This window comes from Struthio camelus, chromosome 5 (assembly GCF_040807025.1).
Source record: "Struthio camelus isolate bStrCam1 chromosome 5, bStrCam1.hap1, whole genome shotgun sequence".
NCBI lineage: Eukaryota > Metazoa > Chordata > Aves > Struthioniformes > Struthionidae > Struthio > Struthio camelus.
In genome coordinates, this window is record NC_090946.1 from 25,319,865 (window position 1) to 25,338,327 (window position 18,463).

Sequence of the window (18,463 nt, forward strand, 5' to 3'; positions counted from 1 at the left end):
CCAAAAAGAAGGAAAGTGTCTTTTTAGGCTTATTCTGCCTTCCTTTCTTTAAAATTCTTTCTTTGTCTTGGTCATCTGGAGATACGTTGTTTTTTGTTAGTATCTGACAAGAGTTTAGTAAAGAGCATCAGTGTTAGATAACATGAAGTCTGTAAACTTTACCTTGGGGAGGTTTGCTTTGTTTACGTTAGGCAATGCTTATGTTTGTGTTCATGGCGTTTTGGTAGTATAAGAAGGACGTTAAGACTTTTCAGATCATTCTGAATAGGCGGAGGCTGTTTATTGAGCCTCCTGTCACTTGCTCTGGTTAAACCTGATGCATATTTCTTTACTGTGTTGAAAACACAGTTGTTAGGAAAAGGTAAGGCTGTTGCCTTGGTCACTTTGCATGGTTCCTTGTAGAGCTCCACCTCCCTGTCCATGAGCTCCAATTATCCCACTCTGGTGACTCTTCTCAAGCCAGACTTCACCTGAAGTGAAAGTGTGTGCTTTGCAAAACCACCATCTAGTTAGTCATACCCCTGCTGGGCTAGATGGTGGCTGGAGAAATCCCCTCTTAATTCATGCCAAAGCACTTCATGTATGGACTGGAGCTGAACTGGAGACAACGCTTGACTGGTATTCTGAATAATACAGACTAGACTTCCATTGTTTGGTGTTTTTTAGAAAGCTGCTTTTCCTGTCAAGTGGCTAGCTCTCTTGACTGGGAAGAAAACTGTGAAAAGATTTAGCTCCTTCTTGCTTCAGCTGTGATCCCAGAGGACTGCCTTAATGGTGGGCATGGGCTGGCAGGAGTGACCTGTGACTGTGTATCCAAAACATCTTCAGTGCAGACTGAGGGACAAGAGCAGAGTCACCAGCTGCTGATAAGGACAACTTGACAATGTTTTTTAAACCAAGAAACTACTATAGGTTTTTAATTTATGCATCTACTTAAAGAGCTGTAAAGAAGGTACTTCTTATGGGGGGATACTCCCTAATTTGAGCACAATGTATATTTTAAAAAATGAAGATGTTCATACCAGCTATCATACAGTGACTATGCGCACAGTTTCAGCCCTGGTCTCTGTGTATGGTGAGCTCTGAAACTTACTGGATCCCAGCGTGCTCCTGGGCTTGCATTCCTGATTGCCACGACATTAAGGCTCCCTGCCTGCAGGCAATGAAATGTGTCCTCCTGATTTTCTTTTTCTTGTTAAGCACCTCCTTACTCTCTGCAAGCCTCATACTCACTAAAGGGACAGTGCAGAGGTATAAAATACAAGCTCCTGCCAAATGATTTTAGAGAACTCTTGCCTAAAGCACCCTTAATATTACGTGCTGTCGTTGTATGCCTTTTCCCTCCTCCTTCTCATTGCCATGGCCTCTCCCTCAGTATTTTTCCCCCAAATTGTATGATATTTTTCCATTGTAGAAATGTTCCATTTAATGCTAATGAAAAGTAGTGTGATCCTGTAGCAGCTCTATTTCTGGCTCCACCTAACACCTGCAAATGAATTTGCAGTCCTGTCACTGTGAGGTAGCTGCCATTATTGCACGAGGATATAGGAGGGCAGCCACAGAAATGGAAATTTCTTCCCCATATTGGACGTTAGCACTCATAATCAGTCCAGACCAGTTTCATCCTAGGATATTTAAATTAAATCAGTGTTGCTATTATATAATACAAGTTGTCTGTATTGAGTTATTGATCCTAGAAGTGCAGCTGTTCCTACTTTTGGAAGGATTTGTTGTTATGGGTGAAGCAACGTTTAAAGTTCCTCCAGTTTTCTTCTACTTTGTCTGTATAAAGTGAATGTTTGGACGATGAGAAAGAAAATTTGGGAATACAAAGATATAGAAACTGAACGTTACAATAGTTTCACTCCATGAACACAAAGGCTATTGTTTGCTGAAAACAGCAAGTACCTTCTTGGCACAGTTCACTGCAAAACTGCTGTCTAGCCTAATGACAAGGTCTTTGCATAAAATTAGGTAACTAGCTGCTCCTTTTGCATGTGGAAACCCCTCATTTATGTGCAGAAATGTTGGTTTTTGTGTAACTGTTTGCTCTTGCAAAATTTACCTCTTGAAGCTTGTCCTGAAGAGACCTGTTAAATAGTTACCAACCTCACCTTATGATTACGGTTGCCTGTTCCAGAGCAGTCTGGCCTAAGGTCCAGACCAAAACAAAAAGGGAATCTGAGAAACTGTAGCTTTACTCTGAAGAACTTCAGTATTTCATGTTCTAGTACTCATTTAGCAAACAAGCTATCAAAGAGAAAGGAGCACTCTACTGCTGGCAGTGAGACATTTTATGCCAAGGGTGTAAAATAAGGTTCAGAGAGGAAGATAGAAGGAAAAAGGAAACTGAAAGTTTAGTTTAACTAATTGTGTTCAATGTTCCACTCAAGAAAATAGGCATGCCACTTTAAAACTTCCCTGTCTCTCCCTCACAACATCAAACTGGTGGAGTTTGAGCCCCGGCTGATGTAATAACTTTCTGCACTCCCCAGCTATGCACTCATGCACTTTAAAATAACTTGGTGAGTGACGAGATATTTTCTTAACCTCCCCGTTTTCAACCTGCTACTGAATCAGTTTTCTCATTTTTTACGCATGGTTTACTTCTCCCCTGTGCTGAATGCAAATAAGTCCATAACTTAAGACTTGTGGAACAAGTATATTTAAGTTATTACAGCCCACAGAGAAGAAACATACTATACAGTGAAAATAAACAGGGCCTCACATAAAACTTTGATATCTCCCATGTCAGCAAAATTTAGGAAGGAAATTATTTGGAGAGAAAATGTTAGTTTGTATTAAGTAGCATAATGTGTGACTGAAGAAGAGTCAAATAGCCATTTTAGAAACTTGGAAGTAGTGTACATTTCCAAGAGAAACAGAGTTCTAAATAACAAACCACCGTGTTTATCAGTCCCACTGTGGCAGAGAACTTAGGCACTGCAGTGCGACCGCTCTTGTGCTTAAGTTAAGGATGTGATTAGTAACCTGTGGAAGACAGAAGGTGCTTCCTGGTAAAGTGGAGAGATTTTGTGGTCCTCCTTGTAGAATTCAGGCTCTGAGAAATGCTGACATGCAGCTGTTAACCTCTGGTCGGTCAGAGGTTCAGCTTGGACGGCACACCATCTTCCCAAGATCAGCCACCTTTCCAACGTCTCTCCACACGAACCTGGATTGAAAATGTTGGTCTGGTGGAGTCAGAAGTGAAAGCAAAGAAACCCACATCGGGATACAAAGTCTATTAAGGAGAGAAAAGGGCAATATTGATGAATAGTGAGAAATATTGATGAATAGTTTATAAAGTGGAGTATGTGTAAAAAGAATAAGCCTCATATGCACAGAGCTCATATTTTTAAATGTCATATTTTGATTGTACTTATGGATGTGATGTTGCTCGTCCCTTATCGTGATTTTTTCTTTGTTTCAGGTAGGAATGAATTGATAGCGAGATACATCAAACTTAGAACAGGGAAGACACGGACCAGGAAGCAGGTAAAATAACCCAGTGGGGAAGTATGCATGTCAGTGAATGACAAAACATGGCATTTTTGGCTGCAGTGGCTGTCTGTGCTTCAGCTCTGATGAGATGATGTATTGACTTCACTGTTACGATTAAATATATACTTTTTAGAAAATATTTAAAACTCTGTTTTTTGTGTTGTGCATCATTTCAGTGACAGTTTGAGGTGTATTTTTGTTATTAACCTACGTGTACATGAAGCTATTATCCCCCTTATTTGGGAAAAAAAAAGACATTTCAGAAGTCAAAGCAGAAAAATAAAGTGTTGTGCCTTATCTTTCTAGAAGGACAATTATGGAATGTAATGATTATTTTGAGGTGGTGAATAATGAAACTTCTACATGTCCAGCCAATTTGCCTGTATAATAAAGGTTATGATCCTTCGATATGAGAGGTAAATAAGTAACAAGTGTCTAGCAGGACTGATTCTAATCATGCTGTCAGCTCATGGGTAGTACTTGCTACAGGATGAAATAATAATTATAAAAAATCCCCATAAGAGCCTTCAGGCTCCTAATCTGTGACCATGGTAAGATTTCGTTCATCGAAGAGGGCAGAATAAACCTCTAACCAGTCTTAAGTCTTTTTCAGATGACTATTGCATAAACATTAACTCATTAACTCATATGACTAAATCCGTTAATTTATAATATCCAGAGTAATCAGCAGTCCCACAGAAGACACACTCTGTCTTGGTGTAGTTTATGTTGTGGTTAACTAAACTATTGCGCTGTTTCGAGTCGCTTTGCGAAGCACAGAGCCCCCTTGTTTTCTCTAACGTTACATGCTTGATCCCAGTTCTTCCCATCTGTGTGTATGATGAAGGGAAGGCGAAGGCTCATGCACTTGCATATGACACGTGTTTGGTAACATAGAGAAAGGTGGTGCTGAGTCAGCACAAACAAAGGTGGCCTGCTGCCAGTGCTCAAATTTAAAGCACTTTGAATTGGGTGATATTTTGCCGTGGGTGATATCCTTTGTCTATTAGGAAGGAAACATATGTACAAGGGATGAAAAAAAAAGCCATGAGAAGGAAGAGAAGCTGCAGCACAAAGAGGCAGAACAAAGAAATGATTGGCAAAGAAATCTAAAACTAAAGAAGACCTGAGTTCTGCCCTATTCTTATATGAGCTCCGTTAGTTTGGGGTTACACTGATGATCTTCAAATTGCATCAGGACTCAAAATGCAGACTGTACGGGCTACATCCTTGACCAGTGTATACTGGTAGAGATGTGGTGAAACCAAGAGGGCTGCGATCACTTATATATATGGTGATGTTCTGGCTCTGTACTTGTACATCCATCTGTAATATTCCATAAATCACTTTTGACCGAGTGTTTAGAAAAGCTTGATTCTCTTTACTTTTGAGATTCTACTGAGCAATTCAACATTACAGTTGTGCTCCTTGTGCAACCTTTAACATCACTAATATCCCACTGAAAGCGTGTGAAAACTTGGTCTTACACATTTGACTATGAAATTGCTTAGTAAGCAGTAGTGTAACTGAATTACTGCAAACTAGTTCCAGAGCTGCTTCATGAGGAATTCTCTGAAGGTGGCCTTCAGAGACTGTGCTCATTTATGTATTACTATATGCTTCCTACTAAAAATACAGGGTGTTTTGATACTACTGTCATGGAATAGGCTTTAAAAAGGGAGGAAATAAAGCTTTGTTTCTCCTTTTTTCTGCTTGTCTTATTTCCCAGACAGGAATTGTAACTAACTTGAATACATATAGCACCTGGTACAGTATGCCGTAGGTCAAGTGAGAATAAGAGAGATCTCTCCTTAGCAGTTTTTCTTATCATTGCAGTTTTTAAACGTTCACGTGATGGTCTGCAGGATGCTAGGCAGTACTGCACGATGCTGGACTACCAAATTTAGACCCTCATCGTCTATATCATGGATTTCGGTACATGCCTGAGTAAACAAGAAGTGAATCAGGGGTCCAGATCCTTCACTGCACAGCCAACAGTTTCGACCAATAATACTGGTCCAGTGTAGGACTGGGTTTACACAAGTTTCTTGCTGAAATGCAGTATGTAAATGGGCCGAACCTGGACATGGCCCAAGTTGACATCAAGGTGCTAGTCCCCACTGACAGGAGTGTTTTATGGGCAAACGTGATGCTCAGATTACAGAGAAAGCCAGCATAGGTTCCTTTTCTGAGACCTATATTGTGCCAATATTTTATTGTTCATTCCAGACTTTAGAGCGTTTCAGTGGGGTCAAAACAGAGCCTGAGGCTCCTTGTTGGAGCTGCAGAACACAACAAATAAAGGATAAAATTTCGTGATGCTGAGTAAAGTCTCAAGTGGCAGAAATGACCGGGGTCTGCCCCGGCATCCCCTGCAGCCCTGGGCGGTTGTGCGTTGCTCTCGCTCAGGCAAGGAATCCCGTTGGCACCCCGTGTGCGTGAGCGGCCCTTGGGCCGGCTGTGGACAGGGCTGTAACAGAAAGCACGGGGTCTGCACCCAGTTGTGAACACGGTCTTCTCTCTTGCAGCTCAATGCATAACTTAGTGGGTTAAACTTTTTTTTCCCCCCCTTAATCAAGTCACTGCAGTGATGACCTGTATTGTTAAGCCTTGGTGCTAAGAGCTTGGTATCTGGCTGGGAATGTGGTATCTTTAACAGCAGAGCTTACTGAAGATGCAAATAACTTACCCCCTTCAGAAAAAAAGTTATTTTTAAAAAAATAGATATTTTAAATTTGATTTGCTTTTTGTTTTTCTTTTGTTTGTTTTTTTTATAAATCTGATCAATGTAGGTGTCTAGTCACATACAGGTCTTAGCAAGAAAGAAAGTTCGAGAAATTCAAGCCGCCATTAAGGTACGTTTGGCTTGCCCAGTTGTAGGGGGCTTTTCATCTCCATGGTTACAGGCTTTTCCTTTGTTTCCTCCCTTCCCCTACCCTGCAGGTGTCTAGTCACATTCAGGTTCTTGCCAGAAGGAAATCTCGTGATTTTCATTCCAAGCTGAAGGTATGCGCTTTTCTGCTTTTGGGCTTGTGGTTGCTATGCATTTCACTTCCTGTTTTCCATGGTGATTGGCGAATGCCTGGTGCTGTGATTCTTGTAACCTAGTTTTCTTGCATGTGGTAGCTGTTTACATTTCTTTGTATTTAATCTCTGATCTCTGCACTAGCATCCACATTAAAAATATTATTTTAACACTGTCCAAATGCAAAGTGAACTACTCTTTGTAACAACTCAGCACCTAAACCTGATTTTTTTAACCCATTAGGTTTTTTTTACCAGTTCAGGGCTAGACTGTTAGTGCATTTAAATACACAGGGTTTTTGTGCAGTTGTATGGACACTTTTTCTTTTTCGAGAGGGGTAAATGAGGTAGTTCTTTTCTGTTCCAAAATGTTTTTTTATCTGTGCTTCTGAAATGCTGTCAAGAATACTTAAAATAGATTGTTTATTCTAAGTGCCAGACAGCACAGTTTATCAAGATTGCTCTAACTATAAAGTGTATCTAGAGTACAATCTAATATCACCTTAAGTGAAATACTGTCTTCAAGATCTGGAAATAAATTTTTTAAAGTAAAATATTGACATGTAATCTTTGGAGAGCCTCAGTCAGAATCCTGTTCAGGGAATATTAAGTATTTTTGCTTAATCTCACTTGATGAATTGTACATGTCCCCATTTTCCCTGGTTTCCATAAACTATATTCTAAGGCTGAAAAGAAACTCGTGGAAACGTTTATAGGGGTTTCTTGATTTGCTCGTTTTTCCCCATTTTCCAGTGGAGATCTTGGGTCTCTTTTTGTTTTGCTCTTACATTACTTAAAAGTGGAAGAGGGAGCTTTACCATTTTTGTTATTAATTTTTTTTAAAGAAAAAGCAAAGGAGCTTGTAAATCTTTTACTTCCCTCCTTTTTTTGTTGTTGTTGATTTTTTTTTTTCTCAGATGCGAACAAATCATGTTTTTGTTCTAGCTGAAAAGCAAAATGTTTCAGAAAGTAATTCCACAATACTCTGTGGATGCTTACCACAATCCTGGAACTGCAACATATAAATAACAGACTGGCTTTATAACAGGCCTTCTTGACAGAAGCATTTGGTTTTTAGTCCGCAGTGGGCAGCATGCTGGCAAGCTTGTATGGCTGTTGGTGGCTGGCTTTTTAGCTGCACTGGCTGAGCAGTTGGGGTTCATAAAGAACAACTAAGACAACTTAAACATACTGCTTTTTAACCGAGGGTGCAATAATACAGAGATATGTAGCATTTTAAGCTTAAATTGTCAATCCTTGATGCCTAAAATTAAGTATATAAATAAATGGCCTTACTTTCAGCGGTGCTCAGCACCAGCAGATCTCAGGGATTTTATAGGAACGGTGAGTGCTCAGGGCCACAAAAATCAGGAAACATATTTAGATGTCAAAATACAGACTTAGGAGCCTAACAAAAATATTGGCTTTAATATTCTAAAACATTTCCCTTTCTGAATACCCCCCCAAAACTTAAAACTGTGAAGATACTTTTTAAAACAAAAAATATTCTTTATTACTGCACCTGCTATCTGATTTTTATTGAAGCTTTCCAAGGAAGAAAGAAGCTAGCTAAACCCTAGTTAGTAATATTGAAGTCCTCTAGCGTAGGTAATATCTGCAGTAAATAGAGATCCAGGGGATTTTTTTGATTTTAAGGAGGTGCCTGAAGAAGGAGAGCTCTGTTAGGACAATGAAATATTTTGTAAGGGTTTCTGAACTTCCTGCCCCTTCACATCCATCAGCAGGTTGCAGTTTCCCCAGAGCTACGTAAAAAGCAGAGGCGGCCTGAAAATTCAGCCACTGTTGGTGGTGCCAAGAGTTTATTGATTCACAAAGAATCTCATACCTGCGCGTCCCTGCTGTTCTGCAGAAGACATTTGCTTCAGCTCTCTAAAAGTACGCACAAGGATGGAGAACCCGTTTGTAAAAAAGGAAGTTTACCAGCCTCTGGGCTTGCCATGAGCCCTGGGGTTGAGGGGGCGCAATCCCTCTTGCTCTCCCACTTCTCTACAGCGACTGCAGGCGGCAAAAGCTGCCCAGCCCTTCCCCAGCCAGCCCCACCTCGAGTGACACCAATGGGCAAGCCCCGCATCTGGGGTGTCATTATGTGTGCCCTCAATTTCGTTTGGGAGCCAGTGACACAATCCCACCCCATCTCTGGTTCCTGGGCCTCGGGAGGGCCTGAAAAATTGCAGGGGAGCCAAGAAGGCTCTCCCCGTCACTCATCGGCTTCTTGTCATACTTGGTCTCAATGAACAAGATGCTACAGCTTGACTTGTGTGCTGTTTGCACAGATCCCTTCCAGAGCGGTTGCTGCTCCTCCAGACTTTTTTCTCCCCAAATGGAAGAATGAAAATTTGAAGTTGCCATAAGGATGCTAACTTTGTAAGGAAGAGACTTACTTTACTAAGGAAGAGACTAACTTTTACTTTATCTGACCGACCATGGTACTGTAATTACTCACTTGCATGTGGGAGGAACCACTTGTTTTGAACCTGAGAAGGAATCTCACTCCCCCAGACAATTTGTTAGCCGCATTGCCGGTATTCCTGTATTGAACCATCCGTATTTCCTAGTATACTTTGAAAACTGTTTGAGAAAAACATCACTAATTTGAAAGGAAGACAAGCTGAATATATTTTGTCATCCAGGTACATCCATTGTTCCAGCGGGGACTGCTTTAGCAGCAGTCTGGAAAGTCCCATTGATCTCTCCAGGAAGATTATGCACTCTATTTCTTCTTCTTGAGCAGGTGGTGCCTGCGTTTTGCTGCAAAGGGATAATCGCTTTCAGCTTCGTTTCTTCAGATTAGCGTTAGGGAACAGGTGGAAACCGACTGTGAGTATTTGAAGTAACAAAGGATCGCTGGCTCACTGCGTTAGTACTTGCATTATGCAGCACTACTTCCTACTCTTGGCCAGTCTTGCAGCTTTAACAATGAGCTAGTACTTGCAATTACTTTGTAAAACATGTGATTGGTGGCATTCAGGAGACCAATTACTACTTAAAATAACACATGCCTCTGATGTCAAGTTTCCTAACTACAGCATGAGGGGAAAGCACGCTATGGAAGAAATCCAAAGATCCTTCTTGCCAGTCCATAATTAAGAGTTCAGTCAGATCTGACCTGAGGCAGTCTTCATCTCCTGTGTTTCTTCCTCCTGCCACAAAAGCATTCCCTCAGCACACCTCCTGCCTGTACGTTTGGTAGGTTATTACGGAGAAGCGGGTCGTTTGCTGTGTTACAGTGCTGCCTTAGCTGAAGCAGTGGCTGGCAGGGACCTGAGGCTTGTGGGGTTTGGTGTGGAGGCACTTCTCCCGCCGCTGTAGTGCTAGTAGTGGTCTCTGTATTATCATTTTTTATTGATCTTTCAGGATGTGGCTGATCTGTCCCGTTGACCTCCGTTCCTGGTCTCTTACTTTGACGCAGGGTATAACAAATAACTTCTGTTCCCAAGACACCTTGGGGGTTTATTTCAAACCAAGAGATCTTTCTGCCTAGCCTCTCTCTGAACCCTGCTCATGACAAGGAGAGTACTTGGCACTGCTGCTAAGGAATCTGAGGCATTCATTCTCTTGTTTATCTTCTGCAAAAATCCAAATGGATGGAAAGGTTTCAGAGCTATCCTTACCCAAGGCGCTGGATACAATATTACTGAAGCTTACCTAATAGACTGAATTCTTACCTGCTTGCTGTGAAGTCTTTTTGGTACAGCAGAGTACCTTTTCTTCGATAACAAATGCCAACATCACTTGGATTGATGAATCCTTAGCCTGCAAGAAAGAGAAGTTTTACCTCTAAATGCTATTGCTACATTTCAGAACCACCAATGCAGAATGTCTCATCAGCCCTTCCAGGGATGTTATACGTCTTAATTTCTTTTACTACAGGGACACACTTTTTAGAGGTTTTTTCTTTCTTTTCTGAGATTATTAAAATCTTTCTGACATTAGAGAAATTTCATCTCACGAAAGCCAAGAGAGGATGGAATAAAGGAGTCCTTAGAGATGGATCTGAGAGGCAGTTCCTCTTTGTGACATTTCCTCTCACTCAGAGACTGGAGGAAGGAAAGCAGAATTTTTACTTTCTGATGTTGTTTTTCCACCTCAAATGTACCAGTCCATAATGTCAGGCTGCAGCATTTCCCACCTTTGCACTGACAGGGAGCCAAAATCACCTCTATTTATTCAGGAAAAAAGATGCATTAGACTTTCATTTCAGATATTTTTTCATAGTGTAAGATTAATTAGACAGAGACAAAAAGAGACATTAAAATGCCTACAGTTCACATGTATTGCATGTTTTAAAATCCATTATTCTACATTCCGCATTGAGGGATAAAAAGAAAATATTGTTGTCAATTATAGAATGCTAAAGATAGCTCTATACTTTTTAAATGAACAATGATAAAAGCCTTGAAAAATTCCCTTTGATGTGAATGGAGTCTTCAGCATTTTGAAATACAATAAGATGGATTAATTGCTACTCATTAGGCAGCAAGTTGGGACAGCTTTGAATGCGCATTCTCTTCTTGGCATTAGCTACTGCCTGGCTGAAATAGCCAGCTTTTGTATTTACTCCTGTCTTCTCTAATAATAAGCAAATTGGAGATCAGGGCTAGAAACAGTGAAGTGCTCTCTATCTTTTGTCCAGAACAATTGTATATTTTCATGATTTGTTTATCTTTTTTTGAGCTACAGCTAATTATTGCAAAGGTTATTTGAATCAATTCAAGATCTGAGCAGAAATAACATCTGCAAAATTGCTTATTAGGAAACTATTTTATGTTAGTGTTACTGTAATTTTGTGAGCAAATTGTTGTTTCTTCTCTTATGTCATATTTTTTTCCTTACAAGAAGAGTTTTGTATTTGAAATATTGGTACAGGTTTTAGGGTTTCTTGAATTAATGTTGCATTCTGTTGTACTTAATTATCTCATACTGTCTTAGATTTTTTTTCTAGAGTCATAGATAACGTGCTATTCAAAGCCCCATTTACCATTCTAGGATAACAGTTTTTATTTTTTGCTGTAGAACTAGTTTGAACCGATTGGTTGAATTATTCAGCTGTTTATGTTGGATTAAGTCGAGCTCAAATCCTTTTGTGCTTGTGATGTAGAAGATTTGTTTCACATGGGGCTTTTATGGATATTAAGATTTGGAATTGGATGATACTGGGGAATTTTTCTTAACTAATTTAACTATGTATTTTGTATTCCAAAACTAATGGGTGGAAAGTAAAACTCAAGGGCCTGATTCATTAAAAGCTACATCCTTGCATTAGATTCTTAGAGCATACCCCTTATGAAAACCAAATGTTTGCAACGGCAGTCAGAGATAGTCAGCTAAACCATGCAGTGGATCCTGATGTCCATTACAATGATGACATTTTAGAGATTCAGTAGAACTAGCCCAGATTTCCACTGATATCACTCTTAGTCCAGCTCAGCAATACTACTAATTATGTACCAAAGAATAGAAGACTTTTATAAGGCGAGGGGAAGACAGCAGTTTAAAAGTGAAGTCTTTATTACTTACTACAATGTCATTCCTGGGCGGCAGCAATCCCATCAGAGCTCATAAATTAAGTAGGGTCAAGCCAGGTCAGCGCCAGATGGGACGTATCCAAGGAATACCTAAAGCTCCAGCAGGAGCTAAGGATTCGGTAGGAGATATTGTTCCCCCAGGCCTCTGCCGGACCTCAGCGTGGTGTGCTGCAGCACTGCATATTCTGGGCCAAATTTTTATTTTACTTACATCAGTATAAACCTCACTGAGCTGAAAGGATTTATTCCAGATTTACACAGCAGCACGAGTGAGTGCAAAAACAAACCCTTTACATCTTGGACAAGATAGGAAATCGAAGTCTTACGTATTTGCAGTTGTTAAAAATCCCACAATGTTCCCCTTCAGAGTAGGGGTGTTAACGCATTTGTCCTGGCCAAATTCCAACCTGGCTAATTAGTGTAATCTGCCTGTTTAAATTACCCCTGCCATTTTAATTGGATGTATTACTTCTCTTGCTGCCTAAACTGTGATGTAATACCATTGTGTGTTATTAATCAGTTACTAAGTTTCATCCCAGAAGTGGCTGCATTGCACTGCAGTGATAGGTGGAAAGCCGCATTCCCACCTGGTAACGTGCACTCTCTGTTAGAGCTTTAAAAAGTACATAGATTTGTTTTTTTTTAAGTGGCAGGCAAGGTCATATTTCTATTTAAATAAACAACTTTTAAGTGTGGTTTTCCCATTTCTTTCGAAGACTGGCATGTCTGCTGGATCATACAAGGACAGGCCACCACTTTGCAGCTCTCCAAAACTTTATTGGAGCTAAAAATGTTTTGTACTGGTGAACATCAGGGCACCTTATATGTTCGTATTTGATTTTGAATTTGATTTCTTTTGTGTTTGAATGTGAAATTACAGTAACTCTGGGGAAAATAAATTATTCTTCTGACTATGCAGAGGTTTCTAAGCCTACAAAGGTGGAACTTCCCCTTGATGTGTGTTGGTTTGAGCCTGCTGGCGTGCAGTGGAGTTGGCAGATTTGTGACTAATGGGGAAACTTGATAGGAGTCCTTGAAATTGCTCAAGACTCTAGCCCTATCACAAGGGCTGCTTTTCTGAGCTGTTTTGCTCTTCGTTTTTGCCGTCTCTCCATCCTCCTGAAAGTATCCAAGAGGATGAAATGAATGGCCCACCACAAAATGCAGGACGTTCTGAGGCAAAAGGCACCAAATGGCAAGAGGGAAAGGGCATTCCTTCTTGTATCATGAAATGGCAGATGTTACCAACAATCCCTGTCACTGTTCCTGAAATTAAGCAGTGTCAGGCTTATTGCTAATGGAGGGTAACATCCCCTCCAAGACAGTTTAAAAGTTCCTGCTCCTGTGAACAGACAGGTCTTGAAGGAAATCAAAGTCTTTGCAAATTCTATTCAGTGCATCTGCCAGGGGCGGGGGGGGGGGTTTCTGTGGCATAACTGTTGCCATGTAGAAGCTGGGTGTCTAGGCTCCTATTCTAATCCTTGGGCAGACATAACCTCCAGGAAGAAATACCTTCCAGTTGTTTTAGATGCCTATTTAGAAAGAGAGAAATTGTCTCCTGGAGGCGCTCGCTCCACTGACCATATCGGGAGGTTAGACATGTGCCTTAGACCAGAGACACTTGGATGGCTAAAGCGAGGCAAGATGAACCACGTCCTAGGTATATAATATGCCCTGAGCTCAAGCAACTCCCAGATTCAGACTTTTATGTCACTAGCGAAGTCTTTACTTTTAAATTCTCCTTTAGTTTAGATCCACCAAATAATAAGCCCATTCTAGCAGCAGAACAGTATGGGTTTGGGAACTTGAGAAGAGCACAAGAATTAGCTGCATCTTTGGGTGATGCCACTGGCACGGCTGACTGTATTGACGAGGCAGTGCCAGAGATGAGGCTGTAATGCAGCAGGATGTTCTGCAGAATAACAAGGTAGTCACAAAAGCAGAGTTCATGTAGTTGGGGAGGTTACTAGGACCCAGAGGCATGTGTACATTGCATCTCTCAAATCACACATTTCACACACAGGATATTGATCTCCTGTATGTTTGTTTTTGTTATGATTCAGCTGACTGTGTACAAGACTTGTATAGTTTGGCATGTCCAAGCCAGCTACCCTAACAAAAAACAGGGAAAAGGGGACAGAAAGGCCTGGTGGGGCTAGTATCTTCATACTGTGTGCCAAAGCCAAAGACACCACAGGTATTGCTTGAGAAATCTCCTTATTTTCATGCGTTTTCATGATACCTCCATCATGAAAACGCATGAAAATAAGGAGATTCCTCAAGCAAGTCCTTTTTGCTGTGCAGGAGGATAGAGAAGTTGGTTTTCTTGAGAGCTGCACGGATCTCAGGAGACTGCAACTTGTTATCACCCACTGAAGCATATTTTAGCCCTGTGGTCTGCAGGCATCAGAAAGCAGCCAGTAAAACATCCCATCCTTGAACCCTCCTAGCACCCCTTCCTGCCTTGTCAGCCCGTAGGTGTCAGTGCCAGCAGCAGGCAGAGTCATGAGCTGATTTCCAGCCCTTATCAATTAAAATGTTCATAGTTATAAGGGAAAGCTACAACTTGATAAAACAACCAAATTTTGTTTGCCCAGATGCTAGTGAATAGCATGTTGCCCTCCTCCTGTCCACGGCGCAGTGGTAGAGTAGAAGCTGTCGTGCAGATGTATTGTTAGGTGAGCTTAGGAGGTCCCTTGCTTTGGAGAGGTCAGAAAGTGTGGCCCTGCACCGCTCCCCACCTCCTTTTTCTCCTTAGCAGCATGACTTTTGTAGGAGCTGTCTTGCGCTCTGCTCCTTCCCTGGTGGCTGTACAGGAGGAAGCGCAGATGAGTCCGCAGGTGTTACTGCTGCTACGCGAAGCACTGCACCTGATTGAATGTCTGCCTTGAATCCTGCAAGGTGCGGAGGGGTGACGCCGCTGGGAACAGCTACTCCCCTGCTCCACCTGCTGCTCTCCTGGGCGAGCAGACGCCCAGCTGCAGCCCACAACGAAGCCTGCAGAGGCTCCTTTTAAAGCCTGGGGAAACAAGTTCAGCAACAATCCTCTTCACTTGATATCTGCAGCTTTCACCCATGGAGATGGGGGTTGTTTTCCCCAGTGTTTTCTTTTTCTTTTTTTTCTTTCTTTTAATGAATCAGTCCCTCAGTGAAAATTATGCATTTGTTTTAAACCTGATATTTAATGCTGAGCAAAGTGCTCTTCCTTTGTTTCTTATTATTCTGTTCATATTTTGCTAAAAATCTGCTATTCTACGCAAGCATTTTAATAAACTGTTTGTTGTTGTATCCAGGTAACAAGCATGGTAAGTATTTTAACTAAACCAAGTATTATGTACCTTAGCTGTGCTTGGCAGAATTTTTGGCTAGCTTTTTCTGTACTTTCAGCCTGTGCTGTTTCTAAAGGAGCTATTCAAAGGAAGAAACTGCTCACCTATAGTACTACTACATACAAGCTTTAGGGGGAGCATATGTGCAGTCATATACCATATATAAGAGCATGCATCTCTTGCCAGCATGCTTGCTACTTTGCTTGTAAAGTAAATCAGAAAAACAAAAAAATCCTTGCCTAATATTGCTTGTGTTCCTTCATTCTAAGTCATGTACCTAAATATTAGCACTTACTCATACAGTACTGGAGATAAGGAACCCTACTTGACCAAAGAATAACAGTCTATTATTTACTTATTTTATCTGACCTAACATATCCACTTAGTTAATTCTGTTGCGTTAGAGACTTTCCTTCTCTATTCTGTGATGATATAAAATTGGCAGTGACTAGGACTCCAAGTGCTGCATTAATACAAGTAATCAATCATAAACCATCTTTTCTTAAACTTGTTCCTATATACTTGAAAACAGCAGAGATTCTATGGCTTATTGTTTTCTTTGGGAACACGAAAAATTAGTGAAATACCACAATTGGAAGTTTAAAATGTCAATTTTTTTTTGTGATACAACTTTTAAAATATTTGTTGTAAAACAATTTGAAATGTTTCTCAGCTTGTAAGCATGAAGAAAAATCTGTCATTGTTCACAAGTCAGTTGCAGTTCTCTGTTCTCGTTTTAAAGTGTAAAACTTTAGGTTTTGCCTGTGAATTAAAGGCAAACTTCTCAGAGCAAAATGATAGAGCTCAAATCTCAGTGATCCCTGTCTTGCAGGCAGAGCCTTAGCAGCAGACCATTTTTAGTCCAGCCTAATACAAAATGAGCAGAATTTGCCCATGCAAATAAGTGGGCATCAGTTTGCCCTCCCAGAGCTTCCTGTGAGCTGGGAGAGCAGACTGAGCGTTCAGGTCTGCCACGCATGTCTGAGAGGAGTTTTGCCTTGAGGTAGTTTGAGTGTTAGCCTCCGTGCTGTATTTTTTTTTTTCCTGCATGGTTTGCTATTTTTGCATTTTCTGTGTGGCTTTTTAAGTTTTTAGTTACGTGCTTGTAGCTGCAGTTATTTAACATCATTTGTTGTGCCAAATGTTTTAAGACTCCATGTAATTGTCATGTTAAAGGATCAGACAGCAAAGGACAAAGCACTCCAGCACATGGCAGCAATGTCATCAGCTCAGATAGTCTCAGCTACTGCTATTCACAACAAGTTGGGCCTGCCAGGAATTCCCCGTCCTACATTTCCTGGGGCACCTGGGGTAAGTTGTTAGCTGAGTCCTCCAAAAAATCCCTGTGTTTTCTAACAATGTTCAGTAGAAAACTAAGGCTGAGTGAATGGATTAATGCTTTCATTTGTGTTTGCAAGAGGAATCATGCTTGTTCAGAAATATCCAAAATCTTTCAGTAAAGAAAACAATTGTGGGTCTATTTGTTTGTTTTTCCTCTTTCAGTTTTGGCCGGGCATGATCCAAACTGGGCAGCCGGGATCCTCACAGGAGTAAGTCTGAGAAATAAAGCATCCTTCTATGTGCGCTATGGGGCTGCCTTTGTGGAGTTTGCTGCCTAAGGATATCAATGAGGCAAAAATTTACAAATCCTTCTAAAAGAAGGAAAAGATAATTGTATGGAAAGAAAGAGTCTTTGCAGCGAAGTGAACTCGTATTCAAAAAGTTAGAAGGGAACCCAGACCTCCAATCTGAAGCTGAGCCCTTAATGGTAACGTGTTTTTTCTCCCATGGTGAGATGGAGTGATAATGCAAGGGAAGCATCTGATTAGGGGTTTGCCTGTGAATTAAGTTTCCAGGACAAATGCTTCCACCCTATTTAAATATATGCGCGATACTAGAGGAAAAGGGAACTTTCTTCTGCAGGGCAGAGGAAGACTGCTTGAGGCCTGTCTGTGTTCACTGAGGGCGACCACTCCTTGGCACCTCGATAGCTACAGCACCATGTGGGGAAGGAAGCTTTTGCCCTTCCTTCAGGCTTTAAGTTTTTAGCCCTACAGTGGTCTCTGGCCCAGCAACATCTCCCTGCCTTATTCCCTTTAGGTGAGCTGGAGTCTTTGTGGCTCTGTAGTTCAGCGTTGTTTGGATTTATAGGGAATCACAGCAATCACACTTACCGCAGTCTTGCATAAAGTGGGTCAAGGCATGTCACACAATGGTTTCCTCGCATGCAACTGACTAGCTGGCAAGCTCCAGGCTTGAAGATGTTTGGTGTAATTCTCATGCCCCTTTCTCTCTGTTATTTCTTTATTGCCTGTCTTTTAAATATGCAGTGTAAGGAGGCAATGTATTTGTGGGGTAAAGGTCTTAACCATGTATTTTCTTATACTCGGTGACTCTAATGGAATAAACTGTGAGTGGCGTGGTGTATGATTTTTGTATAATTATTTATTCCAGTGTAAAGCCATTCGTTCAGCAGGCCTATCCTATACAGCCATCAGTCACAGCTCCCATTTCAGGTAATTCTTTAGTTTATCGTCTCCTTCAAAAAGACTTAAATTGTGTACTGAACGTGATGTATTAATTCCTGAGATGGACAGAGCTAGTACTCTAATCTAATGTCTCCTGTATCCAAACCAAAACTATTCCCTACCAAATACCAATGTATGAGCATCTGATTATATATGAGGGAAAATCACTGAGATTCCTTTTTAGTTTTAGATAGGAGACATGTGTGAAGAATTGTTGTGATACATGATCTCCAGTCACCATTTCATATCGTAGGAAAACAGCTTGTAAAAAAAAAAAAAAAAGACGACGACGACGAATAGGATGCATATTTGTATTTTAATAGCTAAATCTTGCTTCCATCCCTAATGAGAGTCAGCCTCAATGTATTTGAAATGGTGGCTGAAACTGTTCCAAAACCATTTATGTTTAGTCTTAAGTATAAAACATCTCTGTGCATCTGGTTATTGATAACTTTCCCCTCCTGAAGGTCCCTGCTGTGCCTAGTACCACTCTGACAGATACCTAATGTTTATTCTGACTTCCCTTGCTTGAACT

General features: G+C 40.9%; 1 protein-coding gene across 5 annotated transcripts in view; it reads left to right on the forward strand.

Moving 5' to 3' along the window:
- Nucleotides 1-18,463, forward strand: part of TEAD1 (TEA domain transcription factor 1) — a 160,765-nt gene that overhangs the window by 108,717 nt on the left and 33,585 nt on the right. For 2 of the 5 annotated variants that reach the window (XM_068945134.1, XM_068945138.1), the window contains exons 4-9: nt 3,431-3,495; nt 6,294-6,356; nt 6,445-6,507; nt 16,577-16,711; nt 16,904-16,950; nt 17,855-17,916. In XM_068945134.1, coding sequence (XP_068801235.1) covers nt 3,431-3,495; nt 6,294-6,356; nt 6,445-6,507; nt 16,577-16,711; nt 16,904-16,950; nt 17,855-17,916 — 435 coding nt within the window. The remainder of the gene's footprint in view (nt 1-3,430; nt 3,496-6,293; nt 6,357-6,444; nt 6,508-16,576; nt 16,712-16,903; nt 16,951-17,854; nt 17,917-18,463) is intronic. The other 3 variants (XM_068945136.1, XM_068945135.1, XM_068945137.1) reach the window with 3 other exon arrangements.